General features: G+C 51.9%; 2 protein-coding genes across 6 annotated transcripts in view; both read left to right on the top strand.

The window, feature by feature from the left end:
* Window positions 1–6,599: 6,599 nt before the first annotated feature.
* PTAFR (platelet activating factor receptor) lies at window positions 6,600–13,962 on the top strand. Its single transcript, XM_019293974.3, is given in 4 exon segments — window positions 6,600–6,683; window positions 6,686–6,706; window positions 10,389–10,436; window positions 10,438–13,962. Coding segments are annotated over 4 exon segments (1,212 nt in total). The 5' UTR covers window positions 6,600–6,614; the 3' UTR covers window positions 11,512–13,962.
* A 1,764-nt stretch (window positions 13,963–15,726) lies between these two features.
* The window catches only part of EYA3 (EYA transcriptional coactivator and phosphatase 3), a 58,534-nt gene continuing 56,689 nt past the window's right edge, over window positions 15,727–17,571 (top strand). For 3 of the 5 annotated variants that reach the window (XM_039564548.1, XM_039564547.1, XM_039564545.1), the window contains exon 1: window positions 15,727–15,810. The gene's annotated coding sequence lies outside the window, so the exon portion shown is untranslated. The remainder of the gene's footprint in view (window positions 15,811–17,571) is intronic. The other 2 variants (XM_039564549.1, XM_039564546.1) reach the window with 2 other exon arrangements.

The raw sequence follows: 17,571 nt of genomic DNA, 5'->3' as shown, positions 1-17,571 counted from the left end.
CTTTTCACACTTCCTTTCCTGCCACTGTCAGAGCCAATTCTTACCAACAAAGAAACCCCAACAACATTTCCTTGTTAAACAACCCACAGGGCCTAAAGGGAGCAGACAGAAACACATGTGATTTCTTGTTATAACATGAGTGACTCAGGCGAATGTTGTGCCCATGCCTCAAGCAATGCCAGTGCCACAGAATATATCAGAGGAAACCCCATGTGGAACCTGGGCAGAGCAGTGCCAGTGGCAGCAGGAAGGAGTGGGTCCCCCATGTGTCCAACCACCCTTTCTTCCCAGGCTGAAGGAGCACAAGGACCAAGGGGGATTTATACTGCTGCAGAAGCGATACAAGAATGAGCTGCCACAGCCTGGAGTATTTTCTGGCTGATGTTTTCTGATATGGGTCTCCCACAGCAGAGCAGTGCCCTTCCTGGCACTTTGCTGATGATTCTCCACCTATCATGGAAGCCTTGGAACGAGCACTCACTCTTCTGCCGCCTGACCCTGGGATCTGGAAGGAAATGAAGAGCCCAGAGGACAGATCTGGTAGGGGCACTGGTCCCCCCTTGCTGACCTGGGACCACCTCTGCACCCCTGGCCCTGCCAGGGAGTGCCCCTGACCTGGAGCTACTCCAGGGCTGGGCTACTGGCCTGTGAGGCACCAGGTGCCACAGGAGTGTGACATTCCCCTCACGATGAATGGAGCTTCAACCACTGTGTCCCTTCCACCGCCTGCCCAAGGAAGGACCACAGGAACTGGTGTCAAGCTCCAGGGTGCAGCCAGGGCACGGCTAAGCATGTCACAAGTGCCAAGAGGGAAGTGACTCACTCACCTGGGAGCCAGCACAACGCCCTCTTCCTGTCGGAGCCTCTTCCCAGGCAGGAGCATACTGACGGCTCAGCCCTGCTGGTGTCTCCACTTGCGGCAGGGATCTGGCGGGCTGGGGTCTGTGACTGAGCTGGAGCAGGGGCTCTGTGACCCGAGGGTAAGACACTCCTTTCCCTTCTGCTTGCTCTTTCAGGCGTCCCTCCCCAAGCTCCACAAGCTCCTTCTGTGTCTGGGTAACTCAGGACACGGGCTGGCTCAACATCCCCCATGGATCTCTGAGCCATGGCATCTCAGACAGTGCCAAAGGCTTCAGAGACATCTTCATCCTCCCAACCTGGGTATGGGAAGACGCTCCTTGTTCTGCATGCCCAGCAAGCAGGGATGAGGTGATGAAGTGCATTGTGACAGCATGAGTCAGGCGGGTGCTGCTGGTGTCTTTGGGGCTGTGGGGAGGGGAACTGCTCCCACCCAGCTCCTATTCCACCCCTGAGTGACAACGACCCTGGCTTCGCTTGGATGCTGTGAAGCAAGGCGAGGAGTCCTGCCTGGCCCTTCCTCCTGTGAGGAAGAGGAGGCAATGCTTGGAGCCTCTCAAGGAGTCCAGGTCCCTCATCCCATTCATCCACAGCCCCTGCCCAGGCTGGGCAGGCAGATGGGGCAGAGGGCCAGCAGCTGTGGCAGGAAGTGTCTCGCTGAAGTTGGGAGCAGCAGGAGCAGTGTCCCAGCTGTGGCAGCTCAGGCAGGACATGGCTTTTGCCTCCAGCAGAGCTGTGACAGCCTGGGGCTGTAACACACAAATCCTGACATGATGGCCCATGAACTCACCCCTCTGCCCAGTGCAGCAGGGCTGCACTTAGGAACCAAAACCAACTGGAGGCTGCCCTGCTCCCTGCCTCATCCACTGCTGGTGAGGCTGTCCAGCTACCAGCAGTGACATTCTCTGCCAGTCTGGGCAATCTCTGTGGCACAGCCAGCAGCAGAAGCCATGCCCTGCCTTTACAGCTGCCAGAGGGTACCCAGGAAGTGCTGCTGCCACTGCCCCAGGAGTGGCTTCTGGCCGATGGGTTGGTGTGTTTTCCTGCTGAGCAAGCCCAGCTCTGGGGCACATTCCTGCAGCGTTGGTAACAAGTTGGGGACACACTGTGCTCGGCTCTGAAGTGCTCATGATGGGGGAAGCTGAGTTTATTTAGTATTTCTTTCCTGAAACAAGCAAAAGAAAATTTTGCAGAGTGTTACATGAGTAGTGGGAACTCACAGACAGTAACACTCAGCACTAGCTCAGCACGTGCTGCAGCTCCAAAAGAACTTCATGCTTTTTCAAAGAGTCATCCTGGCACTCAAGAATGTGTTCTGGGGACTGGAACCAGCAGGGACCAAGCTCGTCTGTGTGCCAGTGGCTGGTGCTGTCACAAGCTCCATGTTGGTATTTCATCTTGTCCTTGTTTGCGGCTTGTGTCACTGACAGGGCAGTCACAGACCCATCAGCAGAAATGCTGCTCTTCCATTTGCACTCCTTGGAGAGCTCTTCTCTGCCAACACAGTGTATCTTGCTCTTGGGAAGAAATCTCTGGATACTTGCTTATAAAATCAAGAGTTTCTGATCCCTCCAAAATTTACATGTGGTTATCCAAAGCAAGTATGTTGCAAACGGGCTCCATCTAAGAAGGAAATAACCCCAAGGACATGTGCCAGAGGCAGGTGGTGCTTACAGGAGGCACTGGGCATCTGCCATGGCAGTATGTGCTGCCATGAGAATGCTGCTGGGTGCCAGACCCATGGGGAACAGCCACTGCCCACCAATCAGACTGTGTGGGGTTATCCCCAGACAGTAGAATTTGGAGCAGCTGCTCTGGGATCCAGCACTTATAACAGCCTGAAGGACTATCAGTGCTCCTTAACAGCATCTATGGGAATCAGAATAAAAGAAGTTAATTTATTTTTTATTAGGTTGCAAGTTGGCTTGATGAAAGTAAAGGCATATTCAAGACTGGTTTTTTTCTCAACTCAGCCTTGCATGGCTGTCAGAGCTGTCAGCCAGTGTGTGCATTCCCTGGGTGGGAAGAGCGGGAAATAGTGTCAAGCACAGGGCAGTCAGACTGCCAGGAGTGCTGAACAAGCCTAGCCTCCACTGGCAAAATGCATCAATATAGGATTCAAAGTTACATGCTCAGAAATTGGCATCAGGGCCAGGAGAGCAGGGAAAGAGGGTCCCCAGGAGGGAAGGTAGTAAAAAGGAGAAGCTACCTGTGGGCGCTCTATGGGGGCAAAGGAACCTGCTGATGCAGAATGGCCATGCTGCAGGGCTGAGCAGAGGAAGGATGAAGACTTCTGAAGGTTCCTCCCCAGCCCAAAACCCCCTAGGCTTTCGTTTCCTCTAAGGGCTGCATTGTGGCAGGACAGTGAGCCAAGATTTGTCAAGTGTTGCTACATCCCCTGCGAGCACTCCCCATGCCCCTGACATCACTGGCTGCTCTCCCCAGAGACATGGGCTGGCCGTCAGCCAAACTCCGTAGCCTGCTCTTGTTTGGTTTTAAGTTTGAATCCCCAGAAGCAGCCTAAAGGGCAGAGCTGGGGCTTTGTCTCGCCCATGAAGGCTCAGGCTCCTTCATCCCTACAGCGGCTGATGGGAAGGGGAAAGCAGGAAGGATGTCTGGTGGCAGAAGGAAGGAGATGGCTGCAGCTTCCATCCCAGCACAGCTCTGGAGCATCACTGCCAGAGCCTCAGCTCACCCTGATCTGGCCTGACAGAGACAGAGCCTGGCTGTCCCTTGCTCCACATGCCAGCCTCCTGTGCAGCCCACCCTGCTGAGGCTCCCATCCCATGTGGTGCAGTTGCTATGCAGGTCCCTCACATTACAGGGGTTACACTCTGCTCAGGGGGCTTCCAGATACCTTGGCCACCCTGTGCTGTTGTTGTGGGGGACTAGAGTGACCCCACAGCAGCTCAGACACGTCCAGCTGTGGTGCCAGTTGTGGTGTCCATGGACTTCCGGTTGTCTTGGAGTTCTCCCTGAGCAGGGTTCAGAGCAGCAGGATTGTCCTGCAGTTTGCAGAGCACTTGCACGTCTCTAGCCTGGCTGGAGCTCAGCTGGGGCTCCTGGCAGCTGCCTGGCACCTGGATGCACACCTGCAGAGCACTGTGCTGAAATGCACGCCAGGTGTTTCCCTCTGTAGTGACCCTGGGAAAGGCTACCTGCACCCTCTGGGGAGAGCCAATCCAGGCTTTGCCTGTCCCTGGCTGGAGACACCCAGGCACTGGCATGGACAGTGGGTGGGTTCTGGCATGGTGCTGGCTGCCCTGGTACTGTGCAGCCCATAACCTTGGGAATCCTGAGGCCAGGTGAGCCAAAAGCCAGCATAGAGCAGCACTGCTGCTGTCCACCTTGGCTCCTCTGTCAGTACCCCATCTCCTTCACTGATGAGGAGATTGCCATATTCCAGCTCAGAGCCAGGGCTCACCAGCCCAACAACAAAAGTGTGACTTGAAAGTGTCCCAGTGTCTGTGCCAGCTCCTTGCTCTTGGAGAAGTTTGGCTGGTGTCCTTAGTGGTGAGGCGCAGGGTACACAACCCTCAGCCTGTCCTTGTGGCTCCCAGGACATGAAGTCATGCCATGGGGGTCTCTGGTGCCCCCACAGTACGGACATGGCCAGGACCTTCTGTGGAATGTTTGCCATAGGGGGCATTTCGTGAGAAGAGCCAGGAGAGCTTTTCCCAGCCTTTCCAGAGGAACTCCAGTGCAGACTGGCTTCTTTTGCTGTTGCTTGGGCCCCTGTCATTCCTCAGCAGCCTTGTGGCAGGCTTGGACACACCTTTGTCCTGGTCATGGACGCTGCAGCTCTGTTCAAGTGTGTTTCACAGTGAGCCCAAGCACCAGACTCAGAGCTCTGGTTCCTTTAGGTGTGTCAGGTGTGAGGTTTTTGCTCTAAGCTCACATCTGTACTGCATGCAGGTGTAAGGGCAGAGGAAGGCATGGAGGGCAGGTTAATCATCGCCATGGGAGCTACAGCCTGGGGATTTATTGGCTACAGCTACATGGGATTTACGGCTTGGCTGGGACATGCGTGCAGCTTTGCTTGTCAGTGGTGTCTCTCTGAGCACCCCGCCATAAGCATCGCCATGCTGAGTGAGCTTCAGGCTGCCACAGGTAACGGTGGCCATAATGTGATGGTGTATGGGACAGGTGACGATCTGTCCTGCTGTGGTGTCTCACTGTCTGCTGAATACGCCCGAGATAAAGGGAGGCTTGTGATGTTGGAATCCCTGAATTAGCTCCAACACAAGTGTAAAGGAGACTACTAGGGAATGAGTCTGTCCATATATGAGTTTCCTGTCTCTTCCTTTCCTGGAAGTTATTAAGTGGAAGTTCTTCTGCCATTCATCTGTTTGGGAGGAAGATGCTCAAAAAGTTGTCTAATCCCAAATCTAACTGGGGACACAGAGTGGATTCCTAATCTGCCTTTAGAGGAAAATCCCAATTTTGCCCTCTTTCAGGATCATCAGAAGCAGAGATACTCTGAGGAAAAAGCCTTAAGGACTTTCCAGACCTTTGCTGTCTTTCCTCTACAGCTTATTTTATTTCTCATTTCCTTTAGCTGATGTCACACATTTCCTCTTCTCTAGTGACTCTGCAGTCATGCTGCAATTGCTCTCATTCTGGTCCCCTGTTCTTAAGAGCTGCCAGTGTGGAGACTGTCCAGCCCCGGGGCAGGGAAAATAACATCTGGGAGACAGCCAAGCATCCTCAGTGAAACCCCCACCGCTACTAAGGCTGAAGATGGACATATTGTGCTGAATTTTTTCAACTCTGGTAAGCAGAAAATATACTTTATTAGTACTATTCCTCTTGGAATATACTCTTGCTGATGGCAGAGCTTGCTTGCATCTATAAGCCAGTAAATCCTGACTGGGAGAGCATGGTCCATGGGAGAGTCTATAGACTGGGAGCAGCATCAGCAGGTGTCCTGGCCATGCTCTGCTGCTCAGCTGATTACTTCCACCTTCAGCCCTGCATCCAGTGGGGCTGATGATACAAGCCACCTGGGATTACTGGCTGGGGGACTGTGGACAAGGCAGTGGCTTGGGCTGCAGGTCTCAGGGGGTTTGGCCAGGTGGCACAGGCTGCTGCAGCAGAGAACAGCCACCCATACCCTGCCCATGGTGCCTGCTTGTCTTTCTGCTGGCACAGGCAGTATGAACAGGCTTCAGAGAAAGGGGAACTGCCTCAACAGGACAGGCTGAGTGAGAGCCCCTGTATAGTGCTCCAGAGCCCAGGGCTCAGGGCATGCCCAAGTGTACAGAGACATGAGCTTGGGTTCCTTAGGCTGAAGAGGGAATTGGGCATTGGGTAAATTCTGTGGGGAATGGTGCTATGTTCTCTTCAAGCCGTGCTTAGTAGAAAATATCACTTGGCTCATGAGAAGGAAAGAACACCTCTCTTGTGATTACGTGCAGGACACTGGCATTGGAACAGCACAGCCTCCTCATGCAAAGATAGGTGAGCTCTACCAGGTGCTGCTGGGGCCAGGAGATGGCACTACCCTCTCCTGCGGGCCACCTTTGCCAGAGATTTCAGCAGACTGGAAGCAGTCACGGAGCATGTTCTCACACTCACCTCTCCATTTCAGAGCACAGCCCTCTGGCTCAAGCCCACCTTCTGTGCAGGACTCTGCTGTGGAGAGGACATGCATTTTTGCTCTCCCTTCCACCCCATCTGCTAAATCTGGCAGCTGGTGTGTAGTCTGGAGACCAGTAAAGTTCACCAGAGCTCCTGGGTAAAGCTTGGTGGCCACCATGTCATTGTGCAGCACCAGAAATGGAGGCATAGGTGGACAGTGCCCTGGGGCACTGTCTGAAGGGACTTTGTGAACAACAGCTGTGCCCAGGTATTGTATGTGAGCACTTCTCCTCATGAATCCTGCTAGAGAGATGCATTACCTGATTTCTCCCCCCAGCCCCGCACTCTTGGTATACTCAGCTCTGGTGCCACAGGAATAGAGCACCTTTCATTGCAAAGATCCCAGCCCTAAGCACCAGAACTATTTGCTGGTGTTGCAGATAGTCACAGCAGTGTGAATTTATGATGCAGATTTGGAAAAAAAAAAAAAAGAGTTCTCTAATGATCTTAGGTTATTAGGATTTCTTGGGTTTTTATTCCTTATTCTAATGTCAGAGTAGTGTATCAAACATAACACTCCCCACTAGTTTGTCTTGCCTCTGCACGGTCTCACCCCTACCCTGAATGTCCATATTTGCCTGGTGCCCTCCCAAGCTGAGATGCAAATCCTGCCACCCAGCACATCTCTGCAGTGGAGATGGCCCCTCAGAGAGTGGCAGAGCTGGGCTGAGACTCAGACAGTGATGCAAGGTCACGTTGTGACAATTACTGCTTCTCATCCATCATAGACGAGGGTGTGCAAGCTGATCCCTGAGATGACCAGGACTTGCCTTATGTTCTGCATGAATCAAAGGAGAACAGGGGACAGAGAGTGGGCCCTGCCTGCTCTGGATCCCCTCCATAGGGCAGCAGTGAGTGACAGAGGGATGTGCCAAACTCTGTGGCTACACCCTGATTGTGTCACATCCTAGCTCGTCCTCCTGGCTACCATCACCTGAATAATCTACTGCCCTTTGGAGATCAGGGGGCTCTCAGCAGGGTGGCAGAGATCAAGGTGAATGAGGAGAAATACATGTGTCACCTGGGGCCAACTCCCACTACTGCCACAGCTGTGTGTCCATTCCACACGGACTGTGGCTGGAAGACTGATCATAAGGACACTTGGAACCCAGCATTGCCCAGCATGCAGCTGCCTGGGAGGGTCCAAATCTTGTAATTGTCGTGTCCTTAGGGGACCTGTGAGGCGTGAGGAAGAACAAGACATCAGGAAGATGACTGCTACCTTCCTCTCCTAATGACTGGAGAGCAGTACCAAGGGGTGCAATTCTGTGGAAAAAGGGAGAGCAAGCTCTAGCTCCAGCTGACTTCCCCATTTGCAGAGGAAAATTGCAAACATGCAAATGTGTAAATGAGGAACAACAGCACAAGGGCACCCAGGGGGACTCAGCCCACAGAGGATGGGATGGGGGTTCCTGGCACTGCCTGCTGCTGGGGAGGATCCAAAATGTTTTGAGGCAGAAGGGCACCTGCTCAGCAAGTCTTTGGGGAAATGCCTGTTTTCCATGGGGCTGGTGGAGCTGAGGCAAGCCCAGTACAATGAGCAGCACCCGGCATTCCCAGCATAACTCACTCCAGTTTAGGCTTCATGACTGGTGGTAAAGTTTACTCACTCTCAAGGAAAACCACTGTGTTCTGACAATTCCATTAAAAACTCAGCAGTCTCAGCCCCAGCAAGCAGCCCCACTGAGGGCTCTCCCACTGCTCTCCCTGCAGCAGCCACTTGTCTTGCCATGAAGGGACAGGGAGAGAAAAACATGCAGACCTGCAGGAGCGTGTCATGGTGACGTAAGTGCTTGCCCAGCATCACAGAGGCAGTCAGTGCTGGAGCTGGGAGCAGGTTGCGCGTCCTCTGAAGGGTAAAAGCAGCAGGTTAAAGTATACAAGGGATTAGATGAGATTCATGTAGAACTGAGACAGGGATGTACAATATTGAGGATGCAGAAATTTGATACAGAATCATAACCACAGACTGGTTTGGGCTCATCTCATTCTGCCCCATCATGGGCAGCGACACTTTCCACTATCCCGGGTTGCTCCAAGCCCCATCCAACCTGGCCTTGGAGACTTCCAGGGATGGACTGACTGATATGTTCAAACTGTAGGCAAGAGTTGAAGAAATCCCCAGTGAGGTGGAGACTGCTAATACCAAACCCTGAAGGTGTTTCTGTAGAGACAGTGTTTGCCAACAGCCTGACATGGAAGTGCAGAATTGCTGCTGCTGCCTCTTGCATCTGACAAAGAAATGGGGCAGGGGGGAAGGGAGACAGGTTGATTTGATGACAACTTGAGTTCAAAATGATGATAGCCAAGACTTTAAGATAGATACCCTGAGGTGAGAATTAACAATGTGGCACAAAACATCACTCATTATTTACTGAGAACAACAACTGAGAGGTCTGGTGGCCTGTGAAGGGGATGTTGGGTGTCTGCAGTGCCGGAAGCTGAGAGACCAAACACAGTCTCTACAAGTGTAAGCAGGAAAATATCAGAAAACAACAGGTAGATGGTGACTGGAAACAACCCCATGCCCAGCAGGTCTGCTGAGGAAACAGAGCTGGGAGGAGTAGTGATACACCAGCCCTGGGCTGCCATTTATCCAGACCTGGGCAGGCTGGAGAGGAACCTCATGCATTCAGCAATGGCAAGTGCAGAGTCCTGTGCCTGGAGAGGAATAACCCCATGCACTAGTACCTGCTGGAGGCTGCCCTGCTGGACAGCAGCTCTGTAAGAAGGACCTGGGGGTCCTGACAGACTCCCACGAGCCAGCAGTGTGCCCTCGTGGCCAAGAATGCCAGTGGTGTCCTGGGGCACATGAGGAAGACTGTAGCAGGTTGAAGAAGGTGATCCCGCCCCTCTAGTCAGCCCAGGTGAGGCCACATCTGGAGTGCTGTGTCCACTTCTGGGCTCCTCAATCTAGAATTAAACTCCTCAAGGAAGTCATGAAGCTCCTGGGTCTAGTAGAGGCTGCAGAGATGATGAAGGGGACTGGAGCATCTCTCTGATGAGGAAAGGCTGAGGGAGCGGGGGCTGTTCAGCCTTGAGAAGAGATTTCCGAGAGGGAACCTCATCCCTGTCTGTCTGTGTCTGCAGGGAGGGATGAGGACAACAGGACCAGACTCTTTTCAGTGGTGGTCAGCAACAGGACATGGACACCAGGCACAAACTGAAACACAGGAAGTTCGATCTGAATATGAGAAAAACTTAGCTGTGAGGGTGACAAAGCCCTGGAACGGGCTGCCCAGAGAGGCTGTGGAGTCTCCTTCCCTGGAGTTATTCAAACCCCATCTGGATGCCATCCTGTACAACCTTCTCAGGGGAATCTGCTTCAGCAGGGGCTGGGCCAGGTGATCTCCCTAGGTCTTTTCCAACCCCAACTCTTCTGGGATTCTGTGAGACATTTTTACCACATATTGTTTCACTTTAAAATAAGTATAAACAAGTTAAAAAGTATCAGGAACCATGGTGGGAGGTAGGGGCATGGGGGAGGTGGCAGGGGAAGAAACGAGAACCAGATGCAGGGACAGGACGAGTCATAGAAAACAGTCCTGATTATAGTAAAAGATTAAAGAAGCTTGAGACAGGGCTCATATTATTTTTAGCTAGGAACAGATTATTTTATCTAAGAACTCTCATGCAGAAAAGTATTTTAAGATTAGAGATGAGTGATCTGAGACCTCATTGTAGCAAACAATGCTGGATGAAGACACAGAGGGGTTTTTTTGTATGTTGTGGAAATGGGATCAAAGAGAGGAGCAAGGAGACAGGGCAGGTGTCTGGCTGGAACCAAGGCATCAGCAGAACTCCTATGGTCATAGCTGAAAATGAAAGGTGGGGTTTGGCTTGGCAATGGGGCCAAACCAATCAGCTTGATTTATGCTTTCTATTTTTAGGTAAGAAGAAAAGCTACAGCAGGAAGTTGTGCTTTAGATGTGCCCACTCAACACCATGATGTCTGGAAAGGGCAAAGAGGGTGCGGAAAGCAGTGCTGATTCCTACATTTCATGCCACATAGACTCCGAGTTTCGCTACAACCTCTTCACTGTTTTCTACAGCATTATTTTCATTTTGGGCTTTGTTGCCAACTGCTATGTTCTCTGGATTTTCAGCCATATTTACCCCACCAAGAAACTCACTGAAATCAAGATATTCATGGTGAACCTGACAGTAGCTGACTTGCTCTTCTTAGTTACAATGCCAATGTGGATTGTTTACTACTACCACCATGGAGACTGGATCATGCCTGAGTTCCTCTGTAATGTGGCTGGGTGTTTATTTTTTGTTAATACTTACTCTTCTGTTGCCTTTCTGATGGTCATCACATACAATCGTTACCAAGCTGTGACTAATCCTATTAAAGCTGCTCAGCTGACCACCCAGAGGAGAGGTATCTACCTATCAGCAGCTATCTGGATCATAATAGTGGGCAGCTCTTTGTATTACCTTTTTGACAATAATACTAATCAGGAGGAGGTTGACTCCAGGAATTTCACGCGGTGCTTTGAGCGCTATGACTCCTCGAGTGATGTTTCAGCTGTTCTCGCCATTCATGTAATCATCTGCATCCTCTTCTATATCATTTTCTTTTTAATACTAGGTTGGAACATTGTCATTATCAGGACCTTGTTCTCCAAGTCAGTGCATCCACGGAAGAGCACTCACGTCAAGCAAAGGGCCCTCTGGATGGTGTGCACAGTGCTGGCTGTATTCATCATAAGCTTTGTGCCCCATCACATCGTGGACCTGCCCTGGACTCTGACTGTTCTGGAGCAGTGGAAGAAGGAAAACTGTCAGCTGCGCCAGCAGCTCAACGATGCTCACCAGGTGACTTTGTGCCTCTTGAGTACAAACTGTGTGTTGGACCCGATCATCTACTGCTTCCTCACCAAGAAGTTCCAGAAGCATCTTTCTGAAAACCTGAAAAGCATGAAAGGGAGTCGCAAGTGCTCCAGGCAAACAACAGACACGGTGATCGAGGGCACCATTCATCAAGAGGAAGCCATTAGGATCTGTTAGGGCCACTCTGCATGTTCTGATTGCACATGGAGAGGTGTGAATTATTCACTCATCTTTTCTCAGGAAGAGGTGCCAAGGGACACAACAGAGGACCAGGATTTTATATTTTCTTTTTCCCGTTAGATAGAAGAATGGACACTCCTTTCTTCTATCACATGCAATTGGCAGAACTGGAACCTGCAGTAATCTGGCAGCAAAGCTCCTTCTGTCCGGGCTGGTGTTCTCATGGGCACTGAGAACAGCTCAGATGACCTGCTTTAATGTGAAAGAAGTATGTCACTGAGCCTCTCCAGTGAGCAGCTAGAAGCTGAGCACGCCAAAATTACCCATCCCTGCTCCTCTGCCTGCCCAGCTCTCGCAGAGGATCCAGTATCAGAGCTGTAAGGGACTTCTAAAAGATCTGGAAGAACAGACTGAGCTGTGAGTATCATCTGGTGGCTTTTCTAAGCAGCTTACATGGTCCTGTGAAGAGAGTCTGAGCTGACAAAGCTCTTGGGTGGCTGTAAGGGACGTAGTCCATGGACATCCTCAACTGCTGTCAAAGAGATCTGCACCTCTGATCCCTTCATCCCTTCTTACCGACTCACCTGGTCTTCTGGGATCCAAACTCAATAGATGTCTGGGAGTAGCTATTATGAATCTTTGCTTCCAGATCTTGAGTCAGTAAAGTAGGGAAGGAAAGGAAGAGAAATTGGCAGTGCCTCAGCACAACTCCCTCCCCCTCCACCAGATCAGCATTATGGCCAAAGGCCACTATGGTCTGCCTTGGCTTCCTGTGTGAGAGCAGAACTGGCCAGCCAGTGGCCTCATGCACTCAGTTTAGTAATTTCTGACTGACTGCATCTGTTTGTGACACCCAGTCTTGCTCAGGAGGCTCCAGATAACAGAGGACTACTGTCAGCATGGGCATTATGATAAGAAAAAAGAGCTTAAAATGCTTCTGGATCTTTGTACTTATTTATTTAAATTGGGGTTATAGTCATTACATTATTCCTTCCTCCAGCCTTTCCAGTTCTGCTGCAAAGAAACGAAGCTGATTAGTTCTTGATCTACAGCAAGGGAAGTGTTAGGTCAGGGCACTTGACAGACAAATAATTCACACACTCCAACAGCACTGGAGACCCCTCACCCAGGGCCGGATGCAGTCCACTGGTGCCCAGGGCAAAGTGGTTTTCCATGGGTGCTGAGTTCTGTTACCAGTCATGAGACACTCCGGGTTCCTTTTCTGACCCAAATTGCTCAATCTAGCACAGGAAATTGGGCAGAGAAGGGAACTTACTTGTTTTCACAACAGTTGTTGGTTCCCTAAATGATCTAGTCTGTTGATGACAGGAAGAGTGTATCTGACCTGTGACACCAATTATTCATGTGCAGGACAGCAGCCTTCCCACACCTGCCTGAGAACGGGAGAGATAAGCTCAAGCCTTTTCAAAGACAGGGCCAATATTTGTACTGCTTTGCCTGTATCCAGTGGAGATATGGGTCCTTCAGATGTATGCTCTGGAGCTCCTCAGGCAGCTTGTGTCCTTATTTGTACCAATGAGGAAAAGAACGAAGATATTTATTGTTCTAAGGCCATTTCCAGGGCCAGCCCTGCACTCCAGGCCCAGTGCCAGACAGAGGAAACAGTCTGATCACAATAGGAATGCATCTCCCTCCTAGTCCTGGGCTCTGTTCCAGTAATGGCCACCCACAACAAACACTTGCCAGCACCTCGTGCTCCTCAGGCACGTTCAAAGATGCACCCTGATTCTGCAGAGCCACAGCACACGGGAAGGGAACAATTTCTGTAATTTAAAAGCCTAAATCTGGCTTGCTGGAGGAATCTGCCTCTGTTTCTGCACTGTTCTGTGGGCATATTCTGGATGAGGAGCTTGGCAGCTGGTGGGGAGGGGGGGACCTGCTTTCCCCCCTTGGCTCCCAGCAATAGTGGAGCTCTCATTTCACAGATCCCAAACCCCCGAATAGATGGAGTTTGGCAACTATCGGAGGAAATGGAAAGAAATTTTACATGGAGAGCTGGTAGATGCATGATCTACCAATTCCTGGAAAGCTCGCAAGAGTTTATAGTTTAGCTCTTCACCATGGGTACATAAGAGGCTTTATTCCATGGCTAGCACTGTGGGCTCAGGGAACAAACATTAACTTGCATCTCAGGAAAAGGCTAAGTGGAGGGAAAAGCCCCAAGGCCACTTCAGGAGATGTTGCAGTAATTAGTCAGTAAAAATGCATTTCTAAAAACCAGGCTAAGCTGCCACTTCTGTTCCTGGAATTACTTTCTTGTTTTTACTGCAATGTTGTATTACTCTGCTTTACCTTGCAATGAAATGGATCCTCAAAAGTTCTTTTAAATAAAGTGTGTTCTCCAAGTGTTTTGCCCTTTAACTTTTCTGACCTTCTCATCTTTCTGTATTTATACTTGAAGGAAAGCCTTGGTACCACACCGAAACAGCTCCAATGTGCCTTTTGGGTTTTTTTTATAACCATCATATGAACTCTTGGGAGAGGTGAAATTAAAGGCTCAGCAAGGTTCTACCTGCTAAAAGGGAAGGGGAAAGAAATAAGTTCAGATAGGAAACAATTTACGAAAAATCTGCTAGAGCTCTCCAAAACCCAACCAGACAAAACCCCCTGAACTCTCTGACCTGCATATGGGAAATTTATACAAACCAACTGTGTTGGCATCCCTCCCCCGCCATGGAGCCCTGGGAGAGGGGCCCTGAGGGCACAGACACGGGGTTTCCCTGCCCCTGCTCAGCCTCGTTCCCATTGGTTGGTTTGTGTTCCCTGCGCGGGCAGAAGGACCCTTGGTCCCGTGACTGGAACAGTTCCTCGGCAGAGCTCCGGCCATGCGGCTGGAGAAATAAACATCTCTGAAACAGCTAGCAAGAATCTGTCTGTCCATATATATTTCCTTTCCACGGGACTCCTGGTTTGATATATGTATGTTGCAGTATCCCCACTGGAACACAATTGTGCGGCTCAGATGTGACAAACCATTTTAACGGATTGGGTTTGCGGGGCTAGGCTGTGGTAGCGGAGAAGGCGAGGGGTGGGGAGGGCTGCAGGGATGTTTTTTTTGGGAAGCTATCAGAAGCTTTCCCCGTGTCCAATGAAGCCAAAGCCATTCGGCTCCAGGGCGGACCCGAGCCCATCAGTGACGGTGGCAGCACCTTTCGGATAACATTATAAAGAAGGAAAAACAGTTATTGCACAGGAGCAATTCGTAGCCAAAGAAAAGAGTGAGAATATGTGAGAAACAGCCATGCAGAGCCCAGTGTCAGTGGGGAAGGAGGGCAGGACTTGCTCCAGGTGCTGGGGCTGACATTCCCCTGCAGCCCATGGCGGGGCAGCGCATGGTGGGGCAGCTGTGCCCCTGCAGCCCATGGAGGGCACGGGGGTGCAGAGATGCACCTGCAGCCCCTGGAGGAGCCCACGCCGGAGCAGGGGGATGTCCGAGAGACTGTGACCACGTGGGAAGCCAGAGCTGGAGCAGTCTTGGCAGGACCTGCGGACCCGTGGAGAGAGAAGTCCACGCTGGAGCAGGTTTGCTGGCAGGACTTGTGGCCCCATGGGGGACCGGCAGTGGAGCTGCCTGTTCCTAGAAGACTGACCCCATGGGAAAGATGCCACGCTGGAGCAGGGAAAATTCTGAAGAGTCCACTGAAGAGTCCATCCCTTGAGGAGGGAGAGGCAGGGAGAGAGCGTGTGATCCCCTATTCCCCGGCCCCAGCACTGCTGTGGGGAGGAGAGAGAGAATCGGGAATACAGCCGAGTCCAACAAGCAGGGAGGGGTGGGGGATTAAGATGTGGATTTATTTCTTATTACCCTACTCTGATTTCTCTAGCAATAAATTAAACGGATTCCCCCAGCCGGATCATGTTTGCCGTACCGGTGCTGGGTGAGAGATCTCTCCTGCACTGCTGTCGCCCTACCACCCTTGGTCCTGTTTTCTCTCCCCTACCCAGCTGAGGAGTGCGGTGACGGAGCGGCTTTGGTGGCACCCAGCCGGGCTGGCCCCGCTATTAAATACCCGTTGGGACAGTGAGCGGAGGGGAGGCTCCGGGAACGCAGCCCTGGCCACACGCGCAGCGGCACCCCGCGGCTCCCTCGCGGCGCGGGCGCGGCGCAGCCCGGCCCAGCCCGGCCCCGGCGCAGCCCGGCCCCCACCGGCCCCGCCCCGGGGCAGTGACGCCACTGCCGGCGCCGCGCGCTCTGTTCCGGCGGCGGGTGGGGAGCGCGGGCGCTGCTGCCATGTCCGCTGCGGGTCCCGGGCCCGGCTCCGGAGCCGCCTCTCGGTAAGAGCCTGCTCGGGTCCTGGGCACGGAGTACCCCCGCAGCCCCCGGAGCTGCTCCCCAGCTCGAGTTGGGACCAGCCGACCGGGGCTCCTCGGCCGCGGGCGGTGAGGCCGACGCGTGTGCTCCTGCCCCCGCCCCCGCCAGAGCGCGGGCCCGGGGGGCTGCGGCAAGACCGGTGGCGCGGGGCTGGACCCCGTCTCGCCGCCCCCGAGCCCGGCGGCGTGTGCCCGGCTGTCCAGGTGTCTTCGCCGCTGCTGGTGCGCGGAAGAGCTGGGAGGAAGGCAGGAGGGGCAGTGGGGCACTGTCCGGCTCCCTGGGCTCGCCCAGGCAGGGAGGAGCGGCCAGAGGGAACCTGGATTCAGAGCCCGCCCCGCGACATGCCCAGGACTCGGGTAGATGCCCGCGGGAGGGACCGCGGCTCCCGGGGCCGGGCGCAGGCTGTGCGGGCACAGTTCAGCACACCTGCATCGCTCTTGGGTGGGTGTAGCTGCTTGTGCTGAAGTTTATGCAGTCTGATAGGATGTTTGGGCTGAGCTTGGGCTTCACAACCGAGGTTGGATCCAGATGGATGTTCCTTGTTCTGGGAATGCTGTGCAGAATTGCTGGAGCTTTATGTACAGCCAGCTCCAGAACAGAATGCTTTGTTAGCTTGGCTGCTGTGCTGCATGGTGTGGCTGAATGGTTTCCAGACTAGAGCTAGTCCTTGAGGGAACATCGAACAAAGAGTCATGGTGGAGTTTGCTTTCAGTATGGAGCTAGCTCTCTTTCTGTGATACACTTCGTCTGTAGTGTAGTAACCTCCAACTGGTGATTAACAGTCAACATACTGATTAAGATAATCAGTAAAAGTCATAGAAGATAATCATAGAAGCCTTATCTGCCACTTGTTTGGTTTCCTTCAGTTTTGTCTGTTGTGGATTATCTTAAATTCCGGAAGCTGAATAAGGTATGTTTAGTTGAGAATCACAATTTATGTGCCTCAAGTCAGTGGTTTCATAATAAGTTACTTTTAAAAATGCATGAACATAGTGGCTTTCTCAGCCTGCAAACCTACAGACTTGTTGGGCTGACCCTACTGTGTTTGGGGGATTTTCCTTGTCACCTTGTGGTGCGATCCTTCTTTACTTGTGGAGTTCTGCTATCCAGCTTTTGCCACACAAGCAGTGATCTGCCAGTACATTCTCCCTGCTCTGTTTGAAACATTGCTGAGCTTGAAGTCCTGAAGTTTCCAAGTTGCTGCAATTCCTGCAGTGTCTGCCTGCAGCTTTTGTCTCCCCCTCAGCTCTCCCTGCAGCCTCAGCAGCAGTTGTGGCACCTGGGGAACTGTGTATTGTTGGGTTATGCAACACATTTGATTGAAAAATTGTTGCTTTTCAATTAATTTGGTTGAAAAACTGTCACGGATGTATGCCATAGCTGTAGGGATTCCCAAGTAATTGGTGACTTTGGAAGAATTTGTAACTTCTCAAAACTTTGCCCTGGAAATACCCAGATGCTGAATGAGTTTTCAGTTGAATATGTCAGAGGACACTGTCAATGGGTTTCCATGTGTTGTATGAATGGGTTGGAGCCCCTCTACAGCAGATTAATGTACCATTTCCTAACTTCTGTGTACCAAAAGGTGGTTATAGATGGCTAAACCTAAAACTAGATAAAATATACTGAAATACTTTAATTGAACTAAAAGTCAGGCAAGTAGTGTGCTCCTGTGTGCAAGCCATGCTATACGTAAGGTACCCAAGACATAAAGCAGATAATAT

Source organism: Corvus cornix, chromosome 23 (genome assembly GCF_000738735.6).
Source record: "Corvus cornix cornix isolate S_Up_H32 chromosome 23, ASM73873v5, whole genome shotgun sequence".
Taxonomy (NCBI): domain Eukaryota; kingdom Metazoa; phylum Chordata; class Aves; order Passeriformes; family Corvidae; genus Corvus; species Corvus cornix.
This window is presented reverse-complemented; position numbering and strand designations above follow the sequence as displayed.